At 38.9% G+C, this 12,988-nt stretch overlaps 1 protein-coding gene across 1 annotated transcript in view; it reads left to right on the forward strand.

The window, feature by feature from the left end:
- Window positions 1-6,852: 6,852 nt before the first annotated feature.
- Window positions 6,853-12,988, forward strand: part of LOC140329435 (DNA (cytosine-5)-methyltransferase 3A-like) — a 25,730-nt gene continuing 19,594 nt past the window's right edge. Inside the window, exons 1-6 of the mRNA XM_072409695.1 lie at window positions 6,853-6,873; window positions 7,041-7,068; window positions 8,312-8,383; window positions 9,755-9,826; window positions 10,080-10,154; window positions 11,725-11,769. Of these exons, the coding sequence (XP_072265796.1) occupies window positions 6,853-6,873; window positions 7,041-7,068; window positions 8,312-8,383; window positions 9,755-9,826; window positions 10,080-10,154; window positions 11,725-11,769 (313 nt within the window). The remainder of the gene's footprint in view (window positions 6,874-7,040; window positions 7,069-8,311; window positions 8,384-9,754; window positions 9,827-10,079; window positions 10,155-11,724; window positions 11,770-12,988) is intronic.

Raw genomic sequence — 12,988 nt, forward strand, 5'->3', positions numbered from 1 at the left:
AAATGCATTCCACTAGACCTGAGCTATCAAATGAGTTCCTTGTGATCTAGCTTGTTTCTGTATTTTTATTCATAAAAAATCCTCATTGCATTTCATTCATTGGAATCTTCATCTCATTAAAGTCTCCACATGGGGTCCAAACAATCAATGCAATAAAAGTCTCTTAGGTCTCATATCTTCCTTTTTTTAATGGTCAGTGCAGCAATAACCAAAACTGTTATCCACGTCCATGTGCTTCATATATTTATTAACAATCACATGACTCGATCTTTGGCAGTGTTAACCAGCAGATTTGCTATATAAATTGTAACAACCAGGACAAAAGTAAAGAGCCCATTACCAACATATAAAAAACGGTCATTGGTAAGGTTTAAAATCACAGCATTTTTTTTTAAATTAGAGGTGAAATCACCATAATGGTATTTGAACCTTGTCTGCAGCCATGTTGAGTCTACAGGTCTTTCCACTGCTACTTAAATATGTTCTCCAGTCTTCCCTACTTTCATGGTTGTATAAGCTTCTCTGTTATATGAAGTTGCTTATCCTGATCTCATTGCATACTGAGCACTTCTCACAATGTGCACTAGAAGCTACATAAAGTCAGATACATCTGGTTCAGCATAATCTAGACGAGTATTTCTCTGAAGGTTTGCTAGGGGTTCCTTGAGCAATAGGTTGACCTTTCAGGTCAGTTTAGGTTACCCAAATGATTTCTTAGGCTATCTTTATGGGTGACTATCGATTTATAGGCCAGAAATATAAAATATATTTTTCCCACTGATCCCCACTAATGTACTGTGAGCTGTGGATATAGTAATTATAGTGGGGTTCCCTGAAGACCTGAAAGTTATTTTAAGGGTTCTCCCAAGTTTAAAAGGTTGGGGAAGGTGTCTCAATTGATTGGCCTACTGTTTCATGGTCCCTACAAAATTCCATGGGTCAGTTATATGATGCCATAACATTTTTAGTTGCCTGTAAGGGTGACATTCTGGCCAAGGTGGTTAGTCTTCCAAGAGCCGACCTATGTAAGGATGAAATACCTTCGTCCATGTAATTCAAAGGTTTAACACCAATGCAGACTTCCTGACACCAAGGATGACATTTTTGGTAATAGGTGGATGGCTGAGTGGATTAAAAAACTTCTCACCTCCAGATCTTGAACAAATATTATCTGCAGTGTCATATTCCATGGTAAGTAGAAAAATGTGGTAATGCTGGGGTTTAAAGGACAAGAAACTCTGATTTAGACCCTCCCTCTCCAGTCCCAAGAGTCCCTGACTTACCCCTTACATTTACTGGATTTCAGTTCTTTTAATTATGAAGGTTCAGAATGGCAAGTGGGCATTACCTTGAGCATTGTTCATGCAAACACAGCCTGCCCATCCTGTACTTGGATTTTGGGAAGTCATAAAAGAGCCTTTAGATTAGTTTTAGATCATTGGAAAAATGGGTAAGTGTCTTTTCTCATGCCAACATTTTCTAGATTTAAAGTGGAATTAAACTCATCTCTCCTCTCTCCATCACAGGTGCCAACATCTTCTCCCAGTCTTTTTCTGAGTTGGGGTCTTTAGCCATTTTGATTGGTCAAGATGAAATGACGACATACCTCCCGCACATGTACAGGGGGGGAATTCATTCCAGCTTTGTTGGGATCATACGCTGGGATGCACAGCTCACTGCTTGTTCAACAAAATATTGTGAAGAGGCAAGTTAGTTTATTTTATTGCATAAGATTTATTGCCTATCCCATCTGCAATAAGGAACATGGCTGTTTGAATTTTTTCTTGTTTTTCAGTTTGAGTTCTGATTTTTAAAAACAAAAAAGCAAATTTTTAGGTTGAATGAAAAGTTAAAGTGGACCTGTTATGAAGTGATAGCGGTAGCACAGTCATTTTTTTATTGGTTGCTCCTCTTTGCAGATATCTTTTACACTGGCACTTGGTAAATGCCATCTGTTTTTAACTTGTTGTAGTATAGCATTTCTAAGTTTATGGTATGTCTTGGCTTAGATTGTTTTTGTGAGGAGGTTCTGCAGTATTACCATTTCAACTCATTTGAGATATATATGTCTGCCGTGTGTAAATAAATTCCTTTGATATATATTCTGTCTTAGAATATTTGAATAATGTTTTGTAATTTGATCATTATTTCACAGGTCTCATGGTAATCCTGAGGAAGTGGACTGATTGTCCATGAAACGAGTCGAAAATACCCTCTGAGACTAACCAGCTACTGTACTGATTCTTACACCTGTGACTGTTGTTTATACTTTGAATATTTTGATGTTCTATATTTTATTAAAGTTTTCCCGCATTTTAGCATAAACATATACCTAAAAGGTTTTTTTGCCTCCCAATGTTTTTACTATTGGATCAGACCTATCATGACATTGTTAATAATACATAAAAGAATGGATAGCGCTTTTATATAATGAAAACATTTCTTTATTTTTTTATTCTCACTGCAGCTGATTGAATGGTATACTTGCAGCCTCCATGTCTGTCCTCACGCGTTTTGCCCTAATCGGCTTCCTTATGGGATGTATAGAGATCGCTAATTGGCATGTATTAGTTGTTTAACTAATGTCAGGGATGGTGGATTAGTAGTAAAAAGATGAAGTCTTCCTTTAGACTGGTAGAATTTCTCTCTATCTCGGGTTGCTGCGCAGAGTTCCGCAGCATGGAGGTTCTGGGCTTCACTTTTCTGAACACTCTGCACAGCAACCCTGACATACATGTTAAACAACTAATACATGCCAATTAGCGATCTCTATACATCCCCTGAGGAAGCCGATAAGGGTGGAACGTGTCGGGCCAAGCAACATTGTACTCCTTATTATTGTACCTAGTCAGGGAACACGATTGTCTAGTCTATTGGTCGGATTACACCCATGACACTAATGGGTCAAGGCCTATTCTACCTTTGAACATTTTAAGAATTGTTTGTGACAAATCATTACAATACAAACCTAATTTGTCAAAAAAAAAAAACAAAAATCCCAGCTTTCACTCTTCTCTTCTGTACATATACCTATTTAATCAAATATGGGGTGGCACTAACTAAGCTTTAATTGCTTCACTGTTTGCATTTGTAAATGACCTTGTATGATAATAATTAGATGTCATCACCTCTATATCACCCATTGACAGTTCTCTCGTCTCAGAGTCTCCAGTCTCTCTTTGTCACTCTCTGCTCGCTCCTCATTCCCCTCCTCCTCATGTCACGCACAGAATCATCTCATCGGCCTGTGTGAAATCCGCAGCCGATGGTGTAATCCGGCCTGGGGAAGATACTGAGCAGATATTTGCAGTGTTAGAGTTAATGGACTGCTACATTAACAGAAAAGACACATTTAAAGTTCAATTATGTGAGCTGTTGGAGTGAGTCGGTACAGCGCGGGAAAGTGTCCCGGCGGTACGCCTGTACATTACTGACTGATGTTATCTGCCTCATCAGTAATTCATAGCGCAATGTACATTGCAGACTGTTGTCACATTTATATTAATCTACACCCCACCATCCACATAACCGACTCGCTATTCTGTGAGCAGGGCCAGGCAAAAGATGCAGCTGCCTGGGGATCAAAGAAGGAGGGCAATTAGCAAATAAAAGAGCTGCTAGGGAGCGCTGTTATTATTATTATTATTATTAATAAACAGGATTTTTATAGCACCAACATATAATGCAGTGCTGTACAATTAGTAGGCATATGAAGAATATAGACAGTGACACGGGAGGAGGAGAGGACCCTGCCCTGAAGAGTTTACAATCTAGTAGGTGGGGGAATTTACACACAATAGGATGGAGATATGTAGGGGTGGGAAGTATTGAGGGTTTCAAAAACAGAAGAGGGGTAGGCAAGTTTGAAAAAATGGGTTTTGAGGGCTCTTTTACAGCAGAAAGTAGGAGCAAGCCGAATAGGAGGAGGAAGACCATTCAAGGGAGTAGGGGCAGCTCTAGAAAAGTCTTGGAGCCGTGTGTGTGTGTGTGATGAGGTTATGAATGAGGAAGTCAGTTGTAGGTCATCGGAGAAGCAGATGAACTGTTATAAAAAAGACAAATCTAAAAGTTAAAGTAAACTGTTCTTGTGTGCACAGCTATCTCTCATCCTGGCCAACCAATGAACAATCAAGCTGGGACGGATGTTGTACTTTCCTATGGAGGAGGTCACAGCAGTGCATCCCCTGATCGCACTCTCAATAGAACAGAATCGAGCTGTCTATACAGGAAAGATAATTTCCATTGACATTAGAATGAGCACTGCATTAATCTTTACACAGCCATATTCCAAGAGGCGTTTAGGCTGCATGCTTTGGCTAAATGTCCCCCAACAGAAAGGATTGCGTTTGTTTTAAAAAATTAGAGTTCTCCTAATGCTACTTAGAAATTCACCATATTATTATTGATCTCTGTCATTTCTTTTGGGGGAGGATGCTGCGGGGCGACTCACACTCATCCTTCCCTCTCCAAAGAACTAGGTAGCCCGGAGTGCACAGCTCTTCTTCATTCACTGAGAATGACACCACCAGTGCAGGCAGCCATGCAGACAGGACTGTGCTCCTAGGCACTGATCATCTTTAGCTCTGGCACAAGGCTGCTACCCACAACGGCCAAAATGGCCAAAAGTCAGTGGGCTCCTAAACCTTCTCAGCTTCCTAAATTGTATAGGGGCCAAGTTGCCACCATGTCTAGGGCCCCGTTTGGCCCTAATCTGAGTCTTTTGGGGTGACTGACTCCTTGTTGTGCCTTAAACCTCACATTCATTGGGGTACAAAGTGATTGTGATAGCCTAGGAATCTGTCAATGTGGACACCTGTTCTAGTGACAACTTTGAGACACATTATTATTATTATTATTATTATTAATATTCCACAGTATTTATATAGTGATGTGCTGATGATAATTATGCTGACTTCCCATTGATTTCAATACAAAACATGTGAAGGAAAAGCACATGGTGTGCAAAGACCCCTTGTGGTACAGCTGGGTATGACAGTCTTGTCCAGCTGACCTCTCTGCTGCCCTGCTGACCATTGCCCATCTGTTCAAGAGAGAACTGACCAAGAAGTTTTTATCACTTTGGAGAGATTTCTTTTCATTTCCTTTTGTGTCTATGAGAAAGGAAATAAAAAGAAATTTCCCCAAAGGGACACAAGCATTGAAAAAAATATATTGACAAAGTATGCCCTGCATACAAAGTTTTATTGGGGTCCCCACCCACCTAACTCCTAAAAGGTGACCCCTGTGGCCCGTAAACCTGTTTTTTGGGTGTCATAAAATGAGTGCAGCCCCCATGCAGAGTAGAATGGTGGGTTAAGTAGTGGAAGATTTAAAGTTTACAAGATAACTCCCTCCATGTGCTTAAATCTCTCTCTCGCCTCATATTTATTCTTCTGCAGTGCATGAGTGTGAATGAACCCGCATTTAACCTGCACATCACCATGCATTGCATTCTGCAGCCCAGCCATGTGAATGGTCAGCCCAATGAACTGCATTGCTCAAAATTAAAGTGTAAACCCTGCATTTGAAAGCACAGTTACATAAAGAAGTCTTTAAGAATTTAAATATGTGTCATTCTCTGATCTTTGTATGAAATAAAAAAAAGAGTCACCTGCTATCTGATTGGCTGCTGGGGGTCACAGACATTTCTCATCTTTCCCATTCATTGTATTTTAGCATGTTGTTGTAGCTGTATTATTGTATAGATAAACCCTGCCCCCTTCTGGCCATCTGAGATAACAGCTCAAACTAAATAAAAAGTTTATTCTTTTCACACTATTTATACCAGATTCACATATTTTCACATTGAAAACACTGACAAATTGGCTTCTATTGCCATTACTTTTTGCTTTGTCCATAATTTAGGGGGTATTTATTCATTTTTGAATTATAGAGGGTAATCAGCCAGTGATCACCCATATATATTAACAAAAAAAAGTTTTTACTTTATGACTACATACTGATGGCTACATCAGTAATAAAACTATAATACAGTACTGTGTATAGCATCGTGAATGTCAATGACGTCCATTGCGTTTGCCTGCATTCCCTACAGCCTGTGACTAAGACTGGAGATAATAAGAATATGCGAAGGAGATCCCTTACCTAAATACGTGGTCTGTCTGCTGTTATATCACTGCTACAGACCGCATCTACACAGCAGTCTAAAGACAGAAATTACAGGCGGTCGCCAATACTCTGCAGATCAGCGCCCTCTGTAGGCAACTGAGGGAAGTATCTATCTATCTATCTATCTATCTATCTATCTATCTATCTATTATCCATTTATCTGTCATCTCTTTGGGATCTCCCTTAATTCTAGTTCTCTCTCTAATGTCTCTCTAGGATCTCTGTCTCTAATCTCTTATATCTGTCACATTTCTCTCTCTGCCCCATGGTGCAGTTTGGATGCTCACACCCCCAATGTGGGCACTTCTGATGGTGGTCAGGGGTTGTAATGGGCACTTCTTTCAGTCACAGCAGAAAGCTTTAGGACCTTGGTCACCATTTCCCTGGTTTTCCTTACTTGGCCCTTTGGTAGGTACCCATCACATACTGATAACATCACACAACAAAACTTCCATTTGTCTCTTTTCAATGTTACTCAGATTCCTCCACTTGGCCATTTTTCACATTTCCAGTGACAAGAACTAATTGTTCACTTCCTAGTACCACACCACCCCTTGATCTCATTTTTTTGGTGCATTGGTTGAGTCAACACGATAGAAAATATCTGCATCTCTTTTCTCAGAAACCATTCAAGGAGAAACTTACTGACACACGTTTAACTGTAAAGGTCTTCAACTATGGATAGATAGGACGCGGATACCCATGATAGGGAGACCACGAGCTATGCCAAAGAGAATTCTGGAGGTAAGATAATTTGGGATGGAGTCAGGAAGGCCGAAAGATATCGGGGCTCCTGAGGATGATAAGGGGTGGGGGGGTTAAGACAAATATGTGGGGATTCCAAAGTCACCATAGAACAAGTCCATCTAGAAGACAGGCCACATATTACTATCTAATTTATTCATCTATAGGAATATTCCAAGAAAGATTTCAAGGACCGTTAGTTCAATTTAAATTTAGTTCAAACTTAAATTTAGCGCCAAATTTCTAGAATTCCAAAGATTTTACACTGAAATTAAATTAAAGGCAATGACAATTGTCCCTTGAAGGGCTTCCATGCCAGATTCCGCCACCTAAATGGCATGAGAAACCGAGAGGTGTGAGGGACCTTTGCCAATGAAAAAAACAAAAACAAAAATTGGAAGTGCATTGGGTTAAGGTGAGTGGGTAGGTGGAAGGGATGGTGTCGTGAGACTTTAAGGATGGCTAGGCTTGGTGAATACTTCAAGGTGTACCTGGTGGTCCTACCAGGAACAAATGTGCAGGCCAGTTCTTTCCTATTCTTGGTGTCAGGAAGTCTGCATGGATGTTAATTCTTCAATTTACATAGCTGAAGGTTTGAATTGTTCTCAAGTTGGTGGGGTTGAGATGTTAAAAGGGCATTTAAGGTGAAAGATGGTGCAGAAGGTTCCCACTCATAAATGGTTGTTCTAATTTGACGTAGATGGCAACCTATTATCACCACCATATGGTTTATGTATCGGAATGCAAGCACATCAAAATATGGTGTTATTTAGAAATTTTACCCACCAAAACCCAAGAGTTGAGGGCTTTATTGTTGGTTGAAACATCTCCATGTGGTTCAACATCATTCATTTAGGCTTCTTGGGACCTAATACAAGCCCATCTGTAGGCAAAAATGAACCCTGTCCCACCCATTTAGCTCCTTGGTGGGCAATTTCTAGGTTTGGGGATCTGATGATCCAGAGTTGTAGATGTTCATGTATCGACTGGTTCGACTGGTTGCTGTACATTGACATCACTCCTAAGACCCTTCTTCTAGATTCTAGGAAAACCCAACCACAGGTCGTCTAATAGGAAAATTCCACTTCCCACAGTTAGTGGCACTGACATACAATGAAAGACCCTATGTATCATTGTGTTTGTTACACACTTTATGTGAGGACACAGCGTCATGTACTGGTATGACACGAGTATAAACCTTTTTTTAAATGGCATTTTGAGGGATTAATCAATTTAAACAGATTATTGGATGTGGTTAACAATAGACCCCTGTGCCGAACCGACTTGGACTCTCTGTGGGGGCCACTTGTGACTAAGAGGGGTCCCCATCCAGCAACACACTTTGCACATCTCTTTCAAAAATTATAGGGGACCACACTCTGTTTAATTTGCTCTGTTCAAGATAATGGGCTATGTAATAAAAGGATTTCTTTTATAGGAGGCTACATTTATGTGGACTCGGATATTGATGATGACTGTGTGGAACTGGTGGAAGAGGACAAATATAAAGGTGAGCCAGGCAGCCTGTAAATGGTTCCCTGAAATGAAATAATGTTGTTTGGTCCAGTATTTTGGTTGATTAAGGGAAGTCATCCTTTCAATTCTCTTTTTACTCTCTCATCCATTTCTCACTCTTTTTCCTTTTACTCACTTTCTTCCTCCATGCTTTTTTTTATCTTAAATACATTTTTAATAAAGTATAATAAGAATGAATGAAAATGCATCTATTCAGGGCAATACAAATAACAGGTAACAATAACAAGTCTGTCCATTGAAATTGACTGAATGAGGTATAGACCTAAATATCTGATGCCACTTCTTAAAGACATATCTGACAAATAGTATCCAGGCAGTGAGTATATAAAGCCAGATGTAACAGATGATAGTCCAGCACAGGGTTGAGGGTAACACATCACTATAGCGGGGCTATAGTGCCCAGTCCGTGCCTTAAGTATGAATAAGGGAGTTGCTTCCCATGCCCTTAGTAGCATTAATAACAAAGTCAAATACAGATATAAAGAAACCTCAATATGGGTCAACAAAACAAGAGAAGGAAAGGCGAAAAAAGAAGTGTCGAGGGGGGACCAAGGAACCAAAATGAGAGAATTGTAGGGAAGGGGGGTCAGGTCAAATACCAATGAAAATTACCTCTATAATGTAACGTTGTAGCACTAGCTTAGTGGCTCAGAGGTTAGCATTCAGGCCTTTGCAGCGCTGGGTCCCAGTTTCGAATTTTGGCCAGGACACTATCTGCATGGAGTTTGCAGGTTCTGCCCACTTGGCGTAGGTTTCCTCCGGGTGCTCTGGTTTCCTCCCACATTCCAAAATTAGGTTAAATTGAGCTTGAACTGTATTAAAAAAGATATATGATTGAGATAGGGACATTAGATTGTGAGCTCCTTTGAAGGACAGCTGGTGACATGACTATGGACTTTTTAAAGTGCTGCGTAATATGTAGGTGCTAAATAAATACTGTGTAATAATAATAATGGGGGTCATCATCCCTTTGCATGTGCTTCCACTGACAAGCAGCAGATTACTCTCCAACCAGCCACCTGCTGGTTGCCAGTGGAAGCACATGCAAGGCGTGGAAAACCACAGTGCCGCCAACAGGCAACATAGGGAGCTGCAGGATTCCTAACATTGTTTTATGAAGTGGGGAAAGGTTAGGATGAACAAAAAGCTTTTCACTGCGTTCTTCCTATTGTAAACTATAGTGGTTATTAAAGGTCTGTCATTTAGCATTCCAACACAACAGGTGAATAAACCCCATTGGACCTTTGGATTTTCACCTGAGAACAATAATTTCAGGTGACAAAAATCGAAAGTCTGTACAAATCTTTATTCATTAAGCCATGATATTTACTGTTCTTTTTTTCAGAAGAAGAAGAAGTGATATCTATGGAGTCTGATTGTTCAAAAAGGAACCTGGAGACAGCTGGAGACAGCCAAGGTCTTTCTACTTCACTGTTTGATGTCAATTGAAACATGGGTCAGCTGTCAGCTCATTCACACATTGAGCTGATTTGGGTCTGGCTGCTCGCCCTTTTTCAATTTTTTGTGCAATTTATTACAAAATAAAAAATGTATTGCAAAATGTTACAGCTAAAGAATAATAATAAAGATCTTTAGTGTCTGAATTACTTAAGAACACATTGTACTGTATCTAACAAGAACATGCTTTAATCATTACTCCTATCTCGAAGATATCATCTGTGTAGAATCAGAAGATGATGAGTCTGACGTTGATCAGAAAGTCCATGTAGAACGCTACAATCGAGGTATGTCCTTCTTTTTGATTATACAATTTCAGTAAATCTAAAAAAGTAATTAAAATAAGGAGCTTTGATCTTGCAGAAGCATGAGCCATGCGAGGTAGAACGTGGGTCTTACCATGTTGAGGATGTGGGGTTGAGATTGACATGTTTAGATCGGCTTTCCCAGTGGATTATGGTTGTTAAATGTAAATGAGTTTTTACAAATGCATAGTAATATGAAGTTTGTTGGATCACCCAGGTTCTCCTATGATTGTTCTTTTTTCTCTAGTCATGGGGAGCTTTAACAAATTAGGCCTATTTATTGTACAGCGCTGCGTAATATGTTGGCGCTATATAAATATATGTATAAATCCTGTTTATTAATAATAATAATAATAATAATAATAATAATAATAGGCCCATCATGCTTACTTACAGCTTTGCCTTAATATACCCTTGTTACCTGTGTACATTCTGTCATTATCTGCAGTGCCATTAAAATGGTAAAATGGTGGTTTTGTTACCATGCAAACCTGTTTTTCTTTCTACTCAATATAGAGTCTTTTTGTAAAGCAGTGAATTTGGCAATCGGTGAAACATTCCCTGGTGGGGAATCTTCTAGGTCCATGCGTTTTAACAGGAATAGTTAATAGTTATTGTTAGATTTAATGCATTTTAAATAGACCCCAATGTTGGATACTAGAAGGAAAAAAATGTAGTCACCAGACCTGCTTCTTTTTTTGATAAGCATATCTTGCAATCCCCTAACATGGAAAGATAACCACTTCATTCAACTGCCCACCTGCCCTAACAGATTCATACAGGAACACTCTTCATCCCCAACCACACATGTTGGACTAAAAACCATAACTTGGTCAAAATCCAAATAGGACAATGACCATATTCAGGAACACCCAACTTGAGCTATTGACTTTTGAACCCAACTGTACTCCCACCCCACTCCTAGACACACACACTCTTGGACTAATGACAATATCTTTCCAAATCTCAACTAGGACCAATGATTACATCCGGGAATGGCCAATTTGAATTAATGACTACTTTGCCAACCACAACACACAAACTCAGACTAATGACTATATCTTTCAAAATAACAAACTTTTCCCAGTTTTCCACCCTCCTTTGACAAATTACCCCATCTCTGCCCTCACTCCTTATATTAATGATTATATCTCAGCTCCACTTGTCCTGTTGATCAGAGCCTACAAACCTCCTATTTGGATTAATGACCGAATCCACCAACACCTCCCACACCGCTTAGACTGTTGGCCATATCTCAACCCCATCATGTGCAGTAATAACCGCAACCTGTATATACTCGTTCTTGGACAAATGACCACATTCTGAAATCCTGGACTTAAGTTGATGACCATGTGCCAAATCATATCCACATGAAACAATGATCATCTTCTGATACCAACTGACTAATGACAATGTCCTGTCTCCCATTTTCTTTGACTGATTTCTCTATAGAAACACAACTTATAGAGCTTTACATTGCCTGAATAATTTATTTCAGTACATGAACCCAAAATTTAAAGATTGACATTAAGCTTGCCTTTATTTTTAACAGATAAGCTGTTTGATGAAGTGAGACAGGGGGTCAGAGATATAGAAGGTAAGTGGAAGCGCTAGCAGAATTATGAGCCATTGTTATAATTTTTATACACGTTTGATTTTTTTTATCTTTTTGTAATATTTACAACACAAATAATATAAATGAACAGTTTAATATTGCACAAGAATTCTGTATTGTGTTTGTTCATAACTCAATATATAAATACAAAATCTGACATTCAATGTACAATATGCACTAACTGCATTAGTAAACACAAACTAGAAATCACAATGAATATCTAAGTGAAAATACCAAAATGAAATCACTTCAATACAATTTTAATGTGAATAGAGTGATCATACATAGATAAATATTCGTATCAGTTATCTACATACTCAAATATAAACCAGTCCAAACACAAACATTTAAAAAAGTTTTCAGTAGAAATGCAAATAAAAAAATGAGAATATACATCTACAATGGGACCTAATAATAAAACAGGAAATTTGACATTCCCTTAAACATTCCCACAGGAATATTTAAGGTCCATGTGTTTCAATGGTAATATTTGATTCCCACCAGGGAATGTTTGAAGGAATGTCTGAAAGCCTGTTTTATAAATAGAGCCCAGTGCGTTTTGTATTATTAATCTAATGTCTTTTGTCTCTGATGGCAAGTGTTTGTTACACATTTTACTTAAGGACACAGCCCCATCTACTGGTGTGACATGGGTATAAACCCTTTTTTCAAGGGCATTTTGAGGGGAAAATTTTTTTGGTATATATTTGAACATAATCAGTTTATACAGATTATTGAAGTGTTATAAAACATACATAATGATCACCACGCTTTAATCTTCTATATAGTGAGTTTTCCTATATAGGAGAGTGGGCTTTTTCAATATTTTGTAATTTAGTCAAATATTTTTTTTTCCACAGCACTGAACACTGATGGAGCACAGAGATTTTGTGTTTAGCTCTGTTACTTTTTTTCGTCCAATCTATCCTATATATGTTGAAGACACTGCATGTAGCTGTATGCATAGCACAGTCTTGTGTGTCCCCCTCTCAAGCTTTACTATAACCCCACCATGTACAACACTGAGATCCCAAATGTATCAGGTGTGTTTCTTCTGCTGATAGCAGCTTCGGGTAGATCAATAGTAAGCCTCCATTTATTCCTCCTAATACCCCTTGCAAACCACTGATACCATAAAATGAATTTTAACATTGCAAGGAAAACACCTAACTGGTCCATTGATTTAATTATTAGGAGCCTT

This window comes from Pyxicephalus adspersus, chromosome 4 (assembly GCF_032062135.1).
Source record: "Pyxicephalus adspersus chromosome 4, UCB_Pads_2.0, whole genome shotgun sequence".
Classification (NCBI taxonomy): domain Eukaryota; kingdom Metazoa; phylum Chordata; class Amphibia; order Anura; family Pyxicephalidae; genus Pyxicephalus; species Pyxicephalus adspersus.